General features: G+C 49.0%; 2 protein-coding genes across 3 annotated transcripts in view; one reads left to right on the forward strand and one right to left on the reverse strand.

Annotated features, from left to right (window-relative positions):
* Positions 1 to 18966, reverse strand: part of mctp1b (multiple C2 domains, transmembrane 1b) — a 113093-nt gene that overhangs the window by 11868 nt on the left and 82259 nt on the right. The window lies entirely within an intron of this gene.
* On the forward strand, positions 267 to 18808 carry vcanb (versican b). 2 transcript variants are annotated; one of them, XM_084035477.1, is made up of 17 exons: positions 267 to 423; positions 1715 to 1792; positions 2517 to 2894; positions 4245 to 4419; positions 4495 to 4622; positions 5229 to 5525; positions 8283 to 9257; positions 10869 to 11023; positions 11111 to 11340; positions 11371 to 12926; positions 13108 to 13221; positions 13324 to 13437; positions 14381 to 14539; positions 15121 to 15203; positions 16369 to 16513; positions 17088 to 17270; positions 17356 to 18808. In XM_084035477.1, the coding sequence occupies exons 2-17, from the start codon at positions 1726 to 1728 to the stop codon at positions 17601 to 17603; spliced, it is 5007 nt and encodes a 1668-aa protein (XP_083891603.1). In that variant the 5' UTR covers positions 267 to 423; positions 1715 to 1725; the 3' UTR covers positions 17604 to 18808. The 2 variants fall into 2 exon arrangements, with proteins under 2 accessions (XP_083891603.1, XP_083891602.1); XM_084035476.1 differs by having other exon boundaries at positions 11111 to 12926.

Here is an 18966-nt window from a genome sequence, read left to right on the forward strand (position 1 = left end):
TGCGTCATCATCATGATTGTCTGGAAACCAACGGAAGGAGCGAGTGCGTGAGTTACACTTATATTACATAATATCTCTGTGGTTTTATTCTGTTAACGCTTCTCTACTCTTCTTCCTCCAGTCTCACTTCCTCCATGTACCCCCTCTCCCCGCTCCCTCCCCGCTCTGGGCGGCCTGTTCTCGGGGGAGGTGTCGGGCCGCGGCCCCTCCTCCCTCCCGTCTGCGGATAATAGCGGGTGTAAAGTGGATTTGAACTTGCAGCTCAAGTGCTGAGAGAAGGACCACGACCAGGTCCAGGTCTGAGCCGCTGCTGTTTTGTTGGGGCAACATCCGGGGATTTCTCTGTGGAAAAGTTGGGTGATAAAACAAAAGCCAGCACCTGGATTTTCTCTTTATTTCATTTTGTGTTCTTCTACTTTCAAGGTAAGGAACTCAAATCTCTTGAAGACATTCCTGCACAGACTTAATCCTATCAGATATATAGGCTAGATTTCAGTAAAATGAATAAAACATGATCCACTTGCTCATTAGTGATCAGCTTGATCACCACAGCTGGTCTCAGATCTGCTCCAGTTCGTTGGAAGAAAGTAGAATTATGAACGCAGTAAAATCACATGTAACGGAATAAAAAGTACTGAAAGGAACTAAAATATGACGTCAGGATAAATGATATGTCTGCATGCAGGGATGGAAGAAAATCTGCAATTAAAACAATAATTTCAGTTCATTTTCAATCAAAAGTGACAATTAAATCTCCAGATTTACTTTTCTTTGAAATTATTTTATATTAAATGTAATATTTTTGGAAAGTTGGTTGAGATAAAAGAAAATATTTGTAGACACGTTGCACGTATGCACATATATTTCTATATCAAAGACATATGAAGGTTATAAAGCATTTAAATGCATTATTTCCAATAACTTGAGTAAAAGTATTAAACGTTAAATGTAAAGTATGAACTAAAAGTACTCATGCAGCAGATCTGTCTGCGTTTATTACATGAAGTATGGTAATATTGATTATTTCTGATTCTTTAGGGAGTTGTCTCACTTTATCACCTGGATGAAACCTGCAGGGTTTGTGACATCACAGCTCTGGAGCCAATCAGAATCCAGTATGACACAGTTGCATCACTAGTGTGATGTGGAAACAGTGAGACTGACGTAGGAGACATCTGGTGTCCATTAAACCTTCTAGAGTTTCAACGTTACCTCTTACTTATGCATTTATTTATATTCATGGTTCTTAAACATCTTTGCATCTTTAAGTAAAAGAACAGAAAAACAAATATTTATCAAAATGTACTCGAGTAAAAGTTATTATGAGTTGCTGTCAGAGTTAAAATGTCATATATTATAATATTATAATTACTGATGCATTATAAACCACTCTAATGAGATGTTGCTCATTTTATTCACTTCGTGAGAAAATCCTGTTTTATTAACCTGCAATGGAACTAAAAGCTTCATATTAATGCTGCAGCTGATGAATCTGCTCAGTTTCTAGATTGATTGATTGATTGATTGATTAGTTGTTTTGTTATTTGCATGTTCAAACTTCTTGTTTAGAACTCAAATGTATTTGTTTCATGTCATATAAGCTCGCAGGCTTGCAGCTCTCTGTGGAGCAGTAAACCTGTAGATACTGGAGTAGAAGTAAGTACTTGGTTATGTATTTGTAGATGTAGTGACATCACTTCCTCCTCCTCCTCAGGTCGTGTTGCGATGCTCGCCGTCATCCTCACGCAGCTGCTCTGTCTGCCGATGCTGGCGTCGGCTCGTCCTCCGCCAGGTGAGAAACCGTCCACGCCTCCTTCCTCTTTGAGGACTTTCTGTTTTCTCTCTGTCTCGTATTCTCGTTGTTTAAAGGACGTCGTCTCTATTTTACACATCCGTATCCACGGAAACACGTCTTTATGTAATTTAAAGCTGTTTACTGAAATAATTCATTAAAGAGAGAAGTAGGACCATTTTCTCATAGACTTCTATACAACCAGAGAGGACTCGCCCCCTGGTGGCCAGCAGAGGGAATGCAGCCGGTTTCTTCCAGTAAACATAGCTAAGGTTCCATCCAGGCTGCAAACAACAACAAACTAGAATAAAAACGAGACCTGTAAGAAGCAGGGGGCAACTTCTGGCTCAGAAAACTGAAGCCAAAGCTATTGTGCCTTACAGCTACATTCCCTGTGCTGGCCACCAGGGGGCTACTCCTCTCTGGTTGTATAGAAGTCTATGAGAAAATGGTCCTACTTCTCTCTGCTGGCCACCAGGGGGCGACTCCTCTCTGGTTGTGTAGAAGTCTCTGAGAAAATGGTCCTACTTCTCTCTGCTGGCCACCAGGGGGCGACTCCTCTCTGGTTGTGTAGAAGTCTCTGAGAAAATGGTCCTGCTTCTCTCGATGTAATATCTCCCCGCTTTTAGTTTTCAACACTCTTTTTTGTTTTGTTTGTGTGATTCTGAGTTCGGAGCTTCTGGGTAAATAAATTGAACATGACCATTGAGAGTCTGGTCTCTAGCTCCATCAGGATCCATGGAGATGCAGCAGAACCCCCCAGCAACCGGGTCTCTGGCGGGCTACGTGGTGCTGCCGTGTCACTTCTCCATCACCAGCTCGACACCCGGACCCGTCCTCCCGAGTCCCGGCGAGGAGCTGAGGATCAAGTGGACGAAGCTGCAGGAGGAGGGGGAGCAAGTGGTGCTGGTGGCCCAGGGGGGGGTGGTGAAGGTGGGGCAGGAGTATATAAGCAGGGTCTCGGTTCCTGGCCACCTGCTGGCACTCGGAAATGCCTCCCTGATGATGGCGCAGCTCCGGGCCAGCGACGCCGGGCTTTACCGCTGCGAGGTGATGCATGGCATGGAGGACAGCCAGGACAGCGTCCGCCTCAACGTCACGGGTGAGCGAAACAAACGCACACCGACGACGCCACCATGAACCGGGTCACCGTACACACCGTTTATTAAAGATATGCATCTTTATATCTTTTATCATCTTCCTGCTGGTTGTCTGTGTCTAACACAACTTAACGTCTACTTCTGGTTGACTCTCATGGCTCTCATCGCCTGATTTTCACATCATAAATCATGTTCAGTATAGTTAGAGACCAGCTGGAGAACATAGAGCGTTTAGCAGCTAAAGACAGATATTTCTGTCGGTGAGTCGGTGGATACCAAATATGGAGCTAAAAAGAGACATAATATAATAAATAATATATCGCAGGTTTAAAGTTGAATGAAATAATATGTAACTCAAACTTCAGCTAACAATAACAAAGCACAGCTTTTTCCCAATTCCCTACATTTTGTACATATTTTATTCTATATATAAACAAGTAGCTTGGTTCCGCTAACACGGGATGTTTGCCGTTGCTATGACAGCAAGTGAAAACTACCGCTAGCATCTTAGCCCAACCGCCCCTAATCAATAAACACCCATAAGGTGACAGTTTGTCCTCAAATAAATAAAAATCCGTCACCTTCTTGTTTTGCCTTCATCGTCGTCGTCCTGGTGACAGTCCACCCGAACTTTAGAAACAGCTTGGTGTAACAGTCGTTTTTATATTCAGATCTCAGATCTGTGGGGTTCATCTGTGAGGACACCGACCCTCGTCGCCTCACAGATGAACAGATTCCACATTAATGGTGAACGGGACTCTTTGTGGAGCAGCTCGGCACAAAGACGCTGCTATGAATGAACACAACTCTCCATTTAACTACTCCGGTCTCATTCAGGATCATTTAGGATCATAATAGTCCTCCGTCCAGCTGCAGATAAACGACCTAATGACCCGCCATCAGGACATCTAGTCCGAGGACCACGTCAGACCGGCTCCTGTTTCTCCAGACCATCATGGCTGGAGGCTGGAGTTACCCGGTTTCTTTAGTGTCCTGATGTCAACAGGAGGGTTAGTGTCAAGTCTGGGGGGGCAGGTGGGACCGGGGGGGTAGGGGGGGATGTACTTTGGGGATCTACTTTTGATGTAGGTGGTGAGGACAGGAAGAAGGTAACGAGGACAGGAAGTAGGTGACAAGGACAGGAAGTAGGTGACGAGGACAGGAAGTAGGTGGCGAGGACAGGAAGTAGGTGGCGAGGACAGGAAGAAGGTAACGAGGACAGGAAGTAGGTGACGAGGACAGGAAGTAGGTGCCGAGGACAGGAAGTAGGTGGTGAGGACAGGAAGTAGTGTTGTAGTATTTAGATGCAGACAGACCCGGTTCCTGATCCCGACCCCGGTCCGTGTCCCCAGGTGTCGTCTTCCACTACAGAGCCAGCAGCAGCCGCTACACGCTGGACTTCCCTGCCGCCGTGGAGGCCTGCGCCGCTGCAGGTGCCGCCATCGCCACACCCGACCAGCTGACGGCAGCGTTCGAGGACGGCCTGGACCAGTGTGATGCCGGCTGGCTCGCCGACCAGACGGTCCGGTGGGTAGAGCGGCCGGTCTTATTTCCTAGCAACGACTTGCGTCACTAAGCTCTGTGCTGTGCTCCTGTGTTCAGGTATCCAATCACGGAGCCGCGTCCCGGCTGTGCCGGTAACCTGATGAGCCGACCAGGCGTGAGGACATACGGCGTCCGCGACCCCGCCGAGGAATACGACGTGTACTGCTACGTGGACAAGTTACACGGTAGTACAAGTACACGTAAATACAAGCTCATGTCAGCTTGTCTGAGAAAAGTAATGTCACCGGAAGGTAACAACACCGATGATGATGTCACATGACTGGAATTAGCAAGCTAGCTAGTTAACTAGCGGACAGCTGGCTAGTTAGATAGCTCGCTAATTCCACCACTCCTTAATGCTATACTGGTTGCTCTAGAGAGCTAGCCAAGCGACCAGCTAACTAACTAGCTACTTAACTAACAAGCTACTTGATAACTATCTAACTAGCTACATAGCCAACTAGCTTCTTAGCTAATTAGCTACTTGCTAACCAGTGACCAGCTCCTTGATAGCTAGCTAACTAGCTACATAGCCAAGTAGCTACTTAGCTAACAAGTAGTTGATAGCTTTCTAACTAGCTACATAGCCAACTAGCTTCTTAGCTAATTAGCTACTTGCTAGCCAGCCAACTAGCTTCTTAGCTAGCGAGCTACTTAGCTAAGGAGCTACTTGCTTACCAGCCAGTCTACTTGTTTCTATACTCTGGACTCATGAATGTGAAATATATTAATATTGATGATGAAATACTCGTTCTGAACCATTTCTTGACTCCGTGTCTCTCCGGTTTCAGGCGACGTCTTCGTTCCTCCGTCCGTCGATGCTAAGCTAACGCTGCAACAGGCCAGAGACGTATGTGAGCAGCACGACGCCGTCCTGGCGTCTCCCGGTCAGCTGTTCGCCGCCTGGAGGGCGGGGCTTAACCGCTGCGACTACGGCTGGCTGTCGGACGGCAGCGTCCGCTACCCCGTCACCGTCCCCAAGCCTCAGTGTGGAGGAGGCCTGCTTGGGGTCCGCACCCTCTACCAGTACGAGAACCAGACCGGGTACCCAGATCCCACCGACAGACACGGACTCTTCTGCTTCAAGGGTGAGAACACAACACACGGCAAGACGATGGCGCTGATCTGGGCTCAGCAGGACGTTAATATGAGTAGGTGGGGAGGACAGGAAGTAGGTGGTGAAGACAGGAAGTAGGTGGTCAAGACAGGAAGTAGGTGGGGAGGACAGGAAGTAGGTGGTAAAGACAGGAAGTAGGTGGGGAGGACAGGAAGTAGGTGGTAAAGACAGGAAGTAGGTGGTGAGGACAGGAAGTAGGTGGGGAGGACAGGAAGTAGGTGGTGAGGACAGGAAGTAGGTGGGAAGGACAAGAAGTAGGTGGTGGTGAGGACACATTGACTATGGTGTTTCCTGAGAACTCAGGACTCTGTTGGACTCAGCAGGACTCTGCAGGACTTTGCAGGACTCTGTTGGACCAACAACCAGGCGTTTACTGCTGCAACATCATGAAGCCTCTAACTGATCTGGACGCAGTGAGGAAACATGCATGAGTGATGAGGTCGGCTGAGAATCCTCCATACAGGTCTCCCCCTCTGCCCGTCTCACTGCTCCACCCGTCTCACTGCTCCATGTAATCGGCGAGGTGTGCTGCAGCCGTTAACTCAAGCAGAGAGCAGCAGAAACCCCCACCCGCCTGTTTACGGTGGCCTTTATGAGGGGAAAACCCGACTCACACTCCACACGGATCCAACAGAAAGGGGGTCAGGTCCCTAATGCTTCACAGCTGGACACCGCCCAAACACGGGGAGGGGGGGGGGGGGGGGGAGCATCTCCCACATGTAACATCGTCATTAAACACTGGAACCCTGTAAAACAGAGTCTGGATCAGCAGAGAGACCCGCCACGCCCTCCAGCTGTGATGTCATCGCCAACAGACGTCAAAGCCACTTTCTGAGACGTTGAGCTGACGTACAGGAGAGTGACAGCGGGGGCATATGACATCACACCTGGGCCAACCCAGTCTGGGTCTGGCAGGACCACGTACTTCATAAAATCAGAATTTATTGATTTTCTAGTTAATACAATACCAGGTTACGTCCTGCATTCTCAGACTTTCTGTGGTAAAAGTAATGTCAGTTAACAACTTGAAGTATCCACCTGTTGCATTATGGGTAGAGCAACATTGCAGTTCTTTTACGACATCGCCTTTGAACTACATCAGTCATAACTTTCTCTTCATTTAGTCTGTTTATAATTTCATCATCACCGTTAAAAAAAGCTTGTGAAAGACTGAAGTCTTAAGTTTCCCAGAGTGGCAGTGAACGCCACACCGGCGAGCCAAAACCCACATCGTTGATCTATCACATTAAAAATAAAGACCGGCGGCCCAGAGAGGCAGAGAACCGGCTCCACGCTGACGTAGCGGCGTCTGGGTCGCGTCCAGTCAGGCTCACGTCACTCAGACCCGACACCGAATGTTTACGGAGCCAATCAGCGCAGTCGTGACTCATTACAACAAGAAAAGTCGGAGAATCTGGAAAATGCTAACGGCAGCTGTCGAACCGTCGTCAGGACTATAAAAGGAGTCAGCCGCAGAAATGTACCGGTCTGAGGGCTCTAACAGGGGCCTGGATGGGACCAGAGGAACCTCTATAGGAGGCCTGGATGGGACCAGAGGAACCTCTAACAGGGGTCTGGATGGGGACCAGAGGAACCTCTATAGGAGGCCTGGATGGGACCAGAGGAACCTCTAACAGGGGTCTGGATGGGACCAGAGGAACCTCTATAGGAGGCCTGGATGGGACCAGAGGAACCGCTATAGGAGGCCTGGATGGGACCAGAGGAACCTCTAACAGGGGTCTGGATGGGACCAGAGGAACCTCTATAGGAGGCCTGGATGGGACCAGAGGAACCTCTATTGGAGGCCTGGATGGGGACCAGAGGAACCTCTATAGGAGGCCTGGATGGGACCAGAGGAACCTCTAACAGGGGTCTGGATGGGACCAGAGGAACCTCTATAGGAGGCCTGGATGGGACCAGAGGAACCTCTATAGGAGGCCTGGATGGGACCAGAGGAACCTCTATAGGAGGCCTGGATGGGACCAGAGGAACCTCTATAGGAGGCCTGGATGGGGACCAGAGGAACCTGAGTTCTAGGGAAACACTGAATGAATCCAGGAGCTTTCTCTCCCTAAAGCCTGAACTTCTTCTATAAATTATTGACAATCCTGAACAGGCTTTTGTTGAGAAGGAAGGAGGACCGTAAACACACACACACACACACACACACACACACACACACACACACACACACACACACGCTGCTCTTTGTGCTGACTTCATGTAGTCGGTGTGTCGGAGAAAACATGATGTTTTAATAAACGCCACGTCGGTAGGTGGGGTTCCTCTCTCTCTCTCTCTCTCTCTCTCTCTCTCTCTCTCTCTTCTCTCTCTCTCTCTCTCTCTCTCTCTCTCTCTCTCTTCAGTGTTATGTACTTTTAGAGCTGTTTTATTGGGTCTTTGAGTACTGTCCTTCAGAGGGAAATTTAGTTTTTTTGGCATAAAAACATATTTATAAACTACAAATTAAAACCAAATTTACAGAAAATCATCAAAAGAAAAAAAGAATATGAATGATGTTTCAATCAGAGGAGTCAGAAGTACAGACGTTCTGTACTCAAGTAGGAGTACGCGTACAGTACTCTGGTAAAAGTAGAAGTACTGATTTGAAGGACTGAAGTACTGAAATGTTGTCAGAGTATAAAGTTAAAGTAAAACATTCTCAGATAAATAAATAAGCAAGTAAAGTTCATCATCGTTTTCTCTTCTGTGTCTCCTTCTCTCGCAGCTAAACTCCCGGAGCCGACGACCCCGAGTCCACCGACGACCCCGAGTCCACCAACGACCCCGAGTCCACCGACGACCCCCAAACCTGGCGGTCCTGCAACCCCTCCACCCGGACTGGACTCAGACATTGAAAGAGCTGAAATCAAGACTCCAGCTCCCCACACGGCCTCCCTGGACCGCCTCACCTCCCCTCACACCGCCGGCCCCGCCTCTATTGACCCCGCCTCCGTAGGCCCTGCCTCCATCGACCCCACCTCCGTCACCGCCGACTACGACGTCATAGAGTTTGACCCACGTAGAGGGGAGTGGGTGCCGGTCCCAGCGGACTCTCTGCTCCCCTTGCAGATCCCCCTGTTACCCACCGCCCACCCGCAGCCCGCCCGCCTGGACATCTCCCAAGGGGGGGCGGGGTCAGGGCGGGGCGCCAGCAGCGGGGAGGGGGGCAGCAGCGGCGAAGGCTCGAGTGGAGCCGAGGCAGCAGCGGTGGTGGTGACCCCGACACCGGCGTGGGCGGAGATCACGGCGAGGCCAAGTTGGCTTCTGGAAACCACCACAGGGTCTGAGCTGGGGGTGAAAACACAGAGACCATCACAGGGTCTGGAGACCACCACAGGGTCTGAGCTGGGGGTGAAAACACAGAGACCATCACAGGGTCTGGAGACCACCACAGGGTCTGAGCTGGGGGTGAAAACACAGAGACCATCACAGGGTCTAGAGACCGGACCTGGGATGGAAACCATTTGGCGGCTTCCAGAGCTGGTGGTTCCAGTAATCCTCACCCCAGACCCGGGTCTGCAAGCCGGGACCCGAGACGCGGGGCAGCAACCGGCTCTTGTTTTCAAAGAGGAGGTGGACCCAGGAATGACCTCAACCTTTGAGCTGGACGTGTCACTGGTCGTCCCCGGCGACGGGGAGACTTCAGCCAAACCGCCGTTCCATGTGATCATTGTCGACCTGCACGACCAGAACCGGTCCGGTGAGTAGGGGGACTGTAGAGGGGACCGGGTTTATCCCAGTCTGGGTCCGTGGGACTGGGTTTATCCCAGCCTGGGTATCAGGAAGAGTATCTGTAAATAGCTGGAACCAGGAAGCGGCTGGTCTGGATGCTGGTCTGCATGCTGGTCTGCATGCTGGTCTGGATGCTGGTCTGCATGTTGGTCTGGATGCTGGTCTGCATGCTGGTCTGCATGCTGGTCTGGATGCTGGTCTGCATGTTGGTCTGGATGCTGGTCTGCATGCTGGTGTGGATGCTGGTCTGCATGCTGGTCTGGATGCTGGTCTACAGTCCCCCAGAGTGTGATTACTGCAGAAATATGGAACCTGGTGTTTCACACCAATCTTCCGTGTGACGTCTCCGACCTCGACTGAACCATGTTTATGTGATATATTACCCACAAGCCCCCTTGGTTGTCGTCTACGTAGCACACACACACACACACACACACTCGCTGTTTGCCAGATGTGGAAACTTCTGCAGTCAGGCTTCTCCGCTGGCTCGTTTGGTAGCGTAGCATCTTGTAAACACATCAGCGTCTCGGTGGGAGAGTCCGCCTCATGTCGGGTAAATCCCCAAAGAAGGATCTTCTTCTTCTGTGGGTTTAGTCCCGATGACGCGGTCCGGGTGAGGGTTTAGTCCCGAGTCCCGGTCCAGGTCTGGGCATGGGACCTTAACTGTCTTTTTACTGGGGCCTGGACGTAACTAACGAGGGGCCCTGGAGCTCAGTTTTAATGAAAAGTGCATCAAGTTCCAAGTCGTTGGTTAACTAGATAACTGACCTCAGGTCTGTGTTTACGTCTTTACCCTCGGCTGCCATCGTACAGCCTCCACATGTACAATAAAGTCCTCACCAAGACACAAACGTGCATTGTTTGAGTCCCCCCCCCCCTCGCTCTGAATGGTAGCATCCAGATCTGCTTCCTGTTAATAAACACCAGAAATGAGCAGATGTTTTTAGGGTCCATATTCATTCATCTTTAAAACCCAAACTAAAAGTTTGCAGATGTGAAAGTTGGATTCTTTGCCACTTTTCCATATTTATATCCACTTACATCCCCCACTATTCTGTCAGTTGTTCCCAGTCTGTGGTGTTTACTGCAAGATTTCTGTGTTGTGTTCAAGCGTTATGTCCTTAATTGGATGTTTATTCAATAAAATCCTAATTTTGCTCTTTAACGTTTACATGTAGCAGTTTGGGTTGAGTTTACAGCTGCAACTAAGGATTATTTTAGTTTGTTTAATCTGCATTTAATGGATTAATAATTCAATCTCTGAAATATCAAATAATAATTTATATTTTATATTATATATAAAATATGATTATTTATTAACTAGCTAATTTACAGCACACTGGATGGGGATAAATCATTTATTTTTCTTAATTTCGTTTCTTGTTTTGTTTTTTAACACCAAGTTCCACCTTCGTACATGTCGATGGAAACATTATTTTCAGTTAATACTTATTTTGTACTAATGAACGTTTCCACATAAAACATTTTTTTATAAAATATAAAAAAAGATGATGTTTACCAGATGAACTAACAAACGTTGTCATTTGCGTTGCTTGATTGTCTGCTTCCCGGTCTCCAGTGGATCACATCCTGGACCTCCTGAACCGGCCCGGCGGCGGCGGCTCCCAGCGTCTCTTCCCTCAGATCACCGACCTCTCTCAGGGCAGCGGCGACGCCGCAGAGTCGACCCTTGACCTGCCGCCGGCCGTCAGCTTCTTCAACGGAAAGCATCAGGTAGAAACGCTGATGTCAGAGCCTTCATCACCTTTAACCTTCCTGGTCACGTTGTGATGGAGCTCTTTCCTCTTTCTGCTCCATCAGGTGACGTTTGAGCCGGAGCTGCCGGAGGAAGTCAGAGGAGACCAGTTTGAGACGGCTACACCTGTTCAGGTGGAGGAGGAGGAGGTGGAGGAAGAGGAGGAGAGCACCACTCCCTTTGATTATAGTGCCATAGAAATCCACACGCAGGGGCCACATATGGAGGAAGGGTGGTGGACCTGGTGGTGGACTACGAAGGAGAGATCTACAGAGGGGCCTGGTATGGAGGAGAGGTCTACGCAGGGGCCAAGTATGGAGGAGAGGTCTACAGAGGGGCCACGTATGGAGGAGAGGTCCACGCAGGGGCCACGTATGGAGGAGAGGTCTACAGAGGGGCCACGTATGGATGAGAGGTCTACAGAGGGGCCACGTATGGAGGGGAGGTCTACACAGGGGCCACATATGGAGGAGAGGTCTACAGAGGCGCCACGTCTGGAGGAGACTCTTACAGACAAACCTTGGTCTGATGTCCTTCCTGTCTCAAACGACGTCACATCTGGAGAACCAGGTGATCAGACAGCAGCGAGGACCAGGACCCTGTCTACACACCCCGTCTCATCTCCAGCACCCAGCGGGCCACCAGGCCCCGCCCCCCCCAGTGTCCCCCAGGGCGTCTCCGCCTACGAGGACATGGAGGGCTCTGCCAGCCGCGGCGCCAACGGCAAGGCCACATCCTCCCAGGAGGGCTCAGCAGACGACGCCCAGCCCACGCCGGCGGCAGGCGGCCCGGCCGCCGACATGACCGACGAGACGGAGCTCGGCGGGACGGAGCTTCCTACTTTAACCCCAGATATGCGATCTCAGCAAACCACCACTCAGACCCGGACTGAAGACCCCGAAGGGTCTGCCTCTGGAGAAGATGATGCATCGGGACAAGAAGCTTCAGGACAAGAACCACCGGAGACGCCCGGCTTCACCGGCACGCCGCCGTCCGGTTACTCTACCGTCACCGCCGTCACCGCCCGTGTTCCTGTAGTTGTACCTGCTGTCGACACGGCAACAGAGGCAGGGTCCGGTGCAGAGCAGCTGTCCGGAGAGGGGGAGGTGTCTGGGGATCAGGGTGGTCTGGTTGACCCCCCCAGAGAGGTCACCGTTCCTGTTTTACCAGATGTGGCAGCTGTGACTCTCGGTGATGAAACCAGCTCAGAACCAAGCTCAACAAAGACCTCCACAGTCCCCTCCCCTGCTGCCACCACCGAGTCCACCACCAAGTCCACCACCGAGTCCGCAAAGTCCACCACCGAGTCCACCACCGAGTCTACCACCAAGTCTGCCAAGTCCACCGCTGAGTCCCCCACCAGGACCACCACCACTAAATCCAGCAAGTCCATCATCAAGTCTACCACCGAGTCCACCACCGAGTCCACCACCAAGTCCACCACCGAGTCCGCAAAGTCCACCACCGAGTCCACCACCGAGTCTACCACCAAGTCTGCCAAGTCCACCGCTGAGTCCCCCACCAGGACCACCACCACTAAATCCAGCAAGTCCATCATCAAGTCTACCACCGAGTCCACCACCGAGTCCACCACCGAGTCCACCACCGAGTCCACCACTGAGTCCACCACGCAGTACGCGAGCCAGCCCGGACTTACCACTACTTCTCCCTTGTACACTTTTGACCACGAGTCCCGCTCCGTCCCCCAGTGGGCTCTGATCCCAGACCCCTCTGCCACCGGTCTGGCGGATGAGGACTTTGTGGACTACGACAAAGAGGTGGTCCCTCCTCTGGTGGAGTCGCTCCCTGAAGAGATCCTGACCACGGATCAGCCGGACAGCACCACGTACTCTGTGGAGGCCAGCACCGTGGACGTCAGAGGTACCCACGACCTACTGGTCCGGCCTTGGCTCCGAACCAGATACTATCATGATATGATATCACAATACGATATGTTCACGATACGATATGTTCACGATACGATATCACAATACAATATGTTCACGATACGATATGATCACGATGCGATATTACAATACGATACGTGTGTATGTGTGTGTAGATCTGCTGCCGTGTTCGACCAGTGTGTGTCTGAACGGAGGATCCTGCTACACAAAACACACACAACACGTCTGCGTCTGCGCACCTGGATTCACCGGGGAGTACTGTGAGACAGGTAGGAGCCACAGACGGGTCGGGACTACCGGACCAGCGACGCCTAGTAACACATAATAATACTAATATTAATACTACTAGTACTAATAATGTGTGTGTGCAGATGTGGACGAGTGCCGGTCCAACCCGTGTCTGAACGGAGCCACCTGTCTGGACGGAGTCAACACCTTCACCTGCCTCTGTCTGCCCAGTTACTCAGGGGAGCTGTGTGAGACAGGTGAGCCCCACACACACACACACACATATATATAAATATATAGTCCTCACACACGTCCTCAAGCGTCTCAGAAGTCCTCAAACACGTCCTCAAACACGTCCTCAAACACATCCTCAGACGTCCTCAGCTCTCTGCCAGTGGAAACATGCAGATAATTGCTGTGTGATTATTCAGCCAGAGAACTTTTGCAGCTGTGAGCTGAATGTCAGCTTCTCCGTCGTCGTGGAAACGGAGCTGCATTGGGGTCTGAGGTCTGTGTGTTCAGGCTTCCAGGAAGGACTGTCATCACCTCACCTGACCCTCCAGTTGGACTCGTGACCCTCCAGGTGGACTCGTGACCCTCCAGGTGGACTCGTTAGCCTCCAGGTGGACTCGTGACCCTCCAGGTGGAGGAAATCCCCCCCGAAGCCTTGACAGCAACTTTCCTTCAGAGCTTCATGAGCAGTTGATACAAAACACTCTTTGTCTACTGACGAAGAACAGAGCTGATTATACGGCTGTGTGTGTGTGTGTGTGTGTGTGTGTGTGTGTGTGTGTGTGTGTGTGTGTGTGTGTGTGTGTGTGTGTGTGTGAGAGTGTGAGACTTGTGAAGGTTAATGAAGTCTAACTGACGGAGCTCATATTTATTACATTTATTATAAAGACTCAACTGTGTTTCTCTGTTACTTTCTACTTAGTACTTTCTAATTATAGTAGTATATTTTATTATTGTAGTATATTTTTTTTAAGTAATATTTTTTATTGTTGTAGTATATTTTATTTTTGTATTATATTTAATTATAGTCGTTTATTTTATTATTGTAGGATATATTTTATTGTTGTAAGTACATAAATGCAGACTTTTACTGCTAACAGAGTATTTGTACTTATTCTGTACTATTAATTTATTATTAACTGTTATAACAAGTTTATTATTAACCACAATGCATCTGTGCTCCTGCAGACACGGAGGTTTGTGGCTTCGGGTGGCAGAAGTTTCAGTCTCACTGCTACAAGTACTTCACCCGCCGCCGCACCTGGGACGCCGCCGAGCGGGAGTGTCGGCTGCATGGCGCCCACCTGACCAGCATCCTGACGCAGGAGGAGCAGACCTTCGTCAACCGTGAGTCCACGTGATGACGTGATGGCGACCATGATGACATTCATGTTCCCCAGAGGATGAATCCATCTGACATCTACTGTAGCGCAACCATGAGGTTTTATATTCAGGCTTTTGGGTGAAATATCTCTTAAATAACTATCAGATGATTGTGATTCACATTCATGTTCCCCAGAGGATGAACCTGACCTTTACTGTGTGTACAGTCTGGAGGCTCATCAGACAGGCCTCTGGTTGAGTTGCTCTTTAAAGTCTCGTGTTCGTGCCGTCTGTCGATGAAAGGAACGACGATCTTTAACTTTGCCTGTAAAATGTTTTGCTGCTGTTTTTATTGGCTGTGAGAAAACAGCTGTTTGGACGGCGGCCAATCGTCTCCTCGCTCTGATCCTCTGACGAGTGTCGGGGAGAGAAAACAAAGTTCACGATCATGAGCAACGCCGAGCAGCATGTAGACAGTCTCTGGGTTTACTGGAGAGTTGAACAGGACCTGGTCTCGTGAGTCCTGGTCTCGGCCTGTGAGCCGTCAGACTCCTCCCCCTCGCCGTTCTCCTCTGTAACCCGGTCCTCTGGACTCTGTGTTTCAGGTCTGGGCAGCGACTACCAGTGGCTCGGCCTCAACGACAAGATGTTCGAGAGAGACTTCAGGTGGACCGACGGCAAGCCGATGGTAAGACAGTTTACCTGATGAGCCAGCATTTAATTTGTCATTATTATTATTATTATTATTATTATTATTATTATTATTATTATTATTATTATTATTATCATCATCATTTGAGTAAACATTGTAAACATGAGTTTATGGTCTCAGTCTCTAGTTTCAAGTCTTCTTCAATCCAGCATGATGTTCATTTAGTATATTATGGTCCATTTAGAGTCCACCAGACCAGAAAGCAGGGGATGCTTTAGGGGGCAGGGCTTATCTGCTGATTGACAGGTCGCTACCATGCTACCAATGCTAGCTTAGATGACTTTAACACTTAGCTGTTGAACCTTGATCATGAAGCTAACTTTGTTAGCAGCTTCAACACCAGAATCTACATGGATCCAGATCCACTCGTCGCTCCTCCACAGTCTAAATATGGTCACTTCCTTTACTGGTTGCAAAAAATCCAAGATGGCGATGGCTAAAATGCTGAACTGGAGGCTTCAAAACGGTAGACCACAAACCAACGGGCGGCGTCACCATGACAACGCCCACTAATGACACTCCCATCAGCCTCAGCTGGACTTTGTTTAGTGCTGATTAGCTGGACAGTTGAATCATACAAACAGAAAATGTAAATGTTCCTTTATAAAGAAGTAGACACAAAAACATCAGTGTTTAAACATTGTTCAAGGTGCAAACGTCGTTTGTTTAAAAGCATAAAACTAATATTTTAGTTTCACACATTGTTTTACAGATCAAACAGTTATAAACTAATCTAATAGGTGTGTGAGGAACAGAGCAAAAGAAAACTCAACTAAAACCCCTGGACTGAGTTTCTCTGTCATGACGACACATTCTTGCTGCTCAGCTGTCGAGGCACGTGAGCTGGATCCTGAACCCTGAAACCTGATCCTGGTGGGACTCGTGTTGTAATGTGTTGTCATTCCCAACAAGAGGCACACCCGAATTGGGGGGAGTCACCTGACTCCAGATCAGCTCAGAGCAAATAGCCAATGTAGTAGCAGGGTTACGCCACTAGAGGGTGGTGACTGTGCATTATTATAACATGTTCAAACACCAGGCAGTCTGGTGTAATGTGACTTGGAGGAGGCGTCGTCACGGAGACGCTACATCCACACGTGTAGATTCTCCTCTCACAGCAGTGAACGTGTGTTTGTGACAGCAATACGACCACTGGAGGCCGAACCAGCCAGACAGCTTCTTCCAGTCGGGCGAGGACTGTGTGGTGATGATCTGGCACGAGGGAGGACAGTGGAACGACGTGCCCTGCAACTATCACCTGACCTTCACCTGCAAGAAGGGGACAGGTAGGACACACAGGAGGACATACTAGTACACAGGAGGACACAGGAGGACATACTAGTACACAGGAGGACATACTAGTACACACAGGAGGACACAGGAGGACATACTAGTACACACAGGAGGACATACTAGTACACACAGGAGGACATGCTAGTACACACAGGAGGACATACTAGTACACACAGGAGGACACAGGAGGACATACTAGTACACAGGAGGACATACTAGTACACACAGGAGGACACAGGAGGACACAGGAGTACACACAGGAGTACACACCAGTACACACAGGAGGACACAGGAGGACACACCAGTACACACCAGTACACACCCCAAGGAACCTGGAGTTGCATTGTGGGAATTGTAGGATCCGGTGTTTTTGGAGTTTTACTTACTAAAATTCAGGATCTGCTGCTTTTATGTATTAACTTAACATTGCTGCATCTTTTTGTTTAGATTCGTTTTTACTGTTTCATTTATTGTGATATTTTGTGTTTTAGATTGTAGCTTTTGTTTTGTTTGTCAACTCAACTGTTTTTGACGTTGTCCTGCTGTCTGTCGGTTGTCTCCCACCAGTCTCATGTGGGCAGCCCCCCGTGGTGAAGGACACCCGGGTGTTCGGGGCCTTGAAGCCTCGCTACGAGATCAACACGCTGCTCCGCTATCACTGTAAGCCGGGCTTCATCCAGAGACACGCCCCCACCATACGCTGCCGGCCCAACGGCCAATGGGACGAGCCCAAAGTCACCTGCACGAGCCGTGAGTGTTCGATTCCCCAATCACAAGGCCGCACCATGTTTTCATTTTCACTTTTAACAATCTTTTTTCCCGTCCGTCTTCTCAGCCGCCACCTTCCACAAGTCGATGAGTGTGCGCCGCCGCAACGACCACAGCAGCGAGTCACGACGGCAGCACTACAACCACCACGTCCAGCACCCCAACACCCATCAGAAACCCAACCAGGATCAGAACCAGGACCGGGACCAGAACCAGGAGCAGCAGCAGAGTTTCAGCTTCTTCCAGGACGTCTGGAAGCCGTCCCAGAGGGAGAAGAGGCAGCAAACGCCCCACGAGGACCAGATGAGGCACTGATCTGGGTTTGTGGGTCCGTGGATCCGCCACGAGACCAGCGGGTCGGCTCCGTTGGTCTCTCTCTCTCTAAAAGGACAAGCAACGTGGTTTCACCGGGACGTCGTCCCCAAAAACACTCCAGGATCTGAACCGCATCACTAGTGAGCCGTTAGTTCGTAGATTAAATCCAATCACAACGCTCCAAACGGAGCCGCAGGAACCAGTCCTAAAAAACCAGGGCATGAGTCAACAGTTTTACACCGCCTGTTCTCTCATCTCTGAGTCGGCGTTTTCTTATGAATGTGTTCTTGGTTTGACGCTACACACACTCAAGAGTTTTGACCGTCTTGATCATAGAAATAAGTAGAAATAGCAGGACGGTCAAAGTGGCCTAGTAGCGGTCAGCTGGCGAGTTAGCTAGCTTGCAGTGGTCATAAACTCCACAGCGTGGAACATCCAGACTGAGTGGTGTAGCGTCGCCATCAAAACATTCACTAAAATCCTGGTTTATTTTTCTAAGAGCCCAGAAGTTTGAAGTGTTTAGATTCTAACGACTATAAATGATAAATCACGTTAAATTATTATCACGGGGCATTTTACAGTTTGTTCAGTTGTTTCAGTTTGTGCTGCTTTTTACGACGCATTCTTACTGGCTGATTTCCACGTGTAGATTTTTGTACAAAATATTTTAGCTGAATTTTTTTTATCATCTAAAAACAGGATTTAAAGGGGCGGCACACAGCTGAATGTTTGTGTGTTATTAATCATAGGATATATAATATAGATACTATATGAAGCCATATGAATTTAACTTATTGTATACTTTAAAACTATGAATGGACTGTGATGTTACATAAAGGTCATTTTAACTGAAGTTAACGATGACTTTCCTTGCTGTTTACAGATCTGATCATGTAGTTCTCGCCGCCATAGCGTTCGTCTTCAATCCAACGAATTCGCCACCGAAGCGCTCCGGATTGTTTTTAAACCTTTTCTACGAAATTGAGTCGGGTTTTGGGCGAGAGGTGCTTTTTGCTACAGATCTGGAATCTGTGTTTTTATTGTGTTTCTCCTTTTATATATATTGCTTGTCCGTGCATTTGCATTTGATTTTTGTTTAAATGTTCTGCTATATGGTTAATGGGGGATCACTGTATCTGTGGAAGGCAAGTGTATTTTCATGTAATCATCGTTTCTTTCTCCATTTGAGTTAAAAAAAAATGTCCATCAAACTGGTTTCAGTGTGGTTTGTCAGCTGAGTGTTTAATAATAGGAGCTAGCGTACTACTACTAACTACTAACGCAACCCGACTAGCTTTATTTTACATCACTGGGTGATGTAAATTAAAATACAGGTTAAGTTATATATCTACATAACTAGATG

This window comes from Eutrigla gurnardus (assembly GCF_963514095.1).
Source record: "Eutrigla gurnardus genome assembly, chromosome: 19".
NCBI classification, from domain to species: Eukaryota; Metazoa; Chordata; class Actinopteri; order Perciformes; family Triglidae; genus Eutrigla; species Eutrigla gurnardus.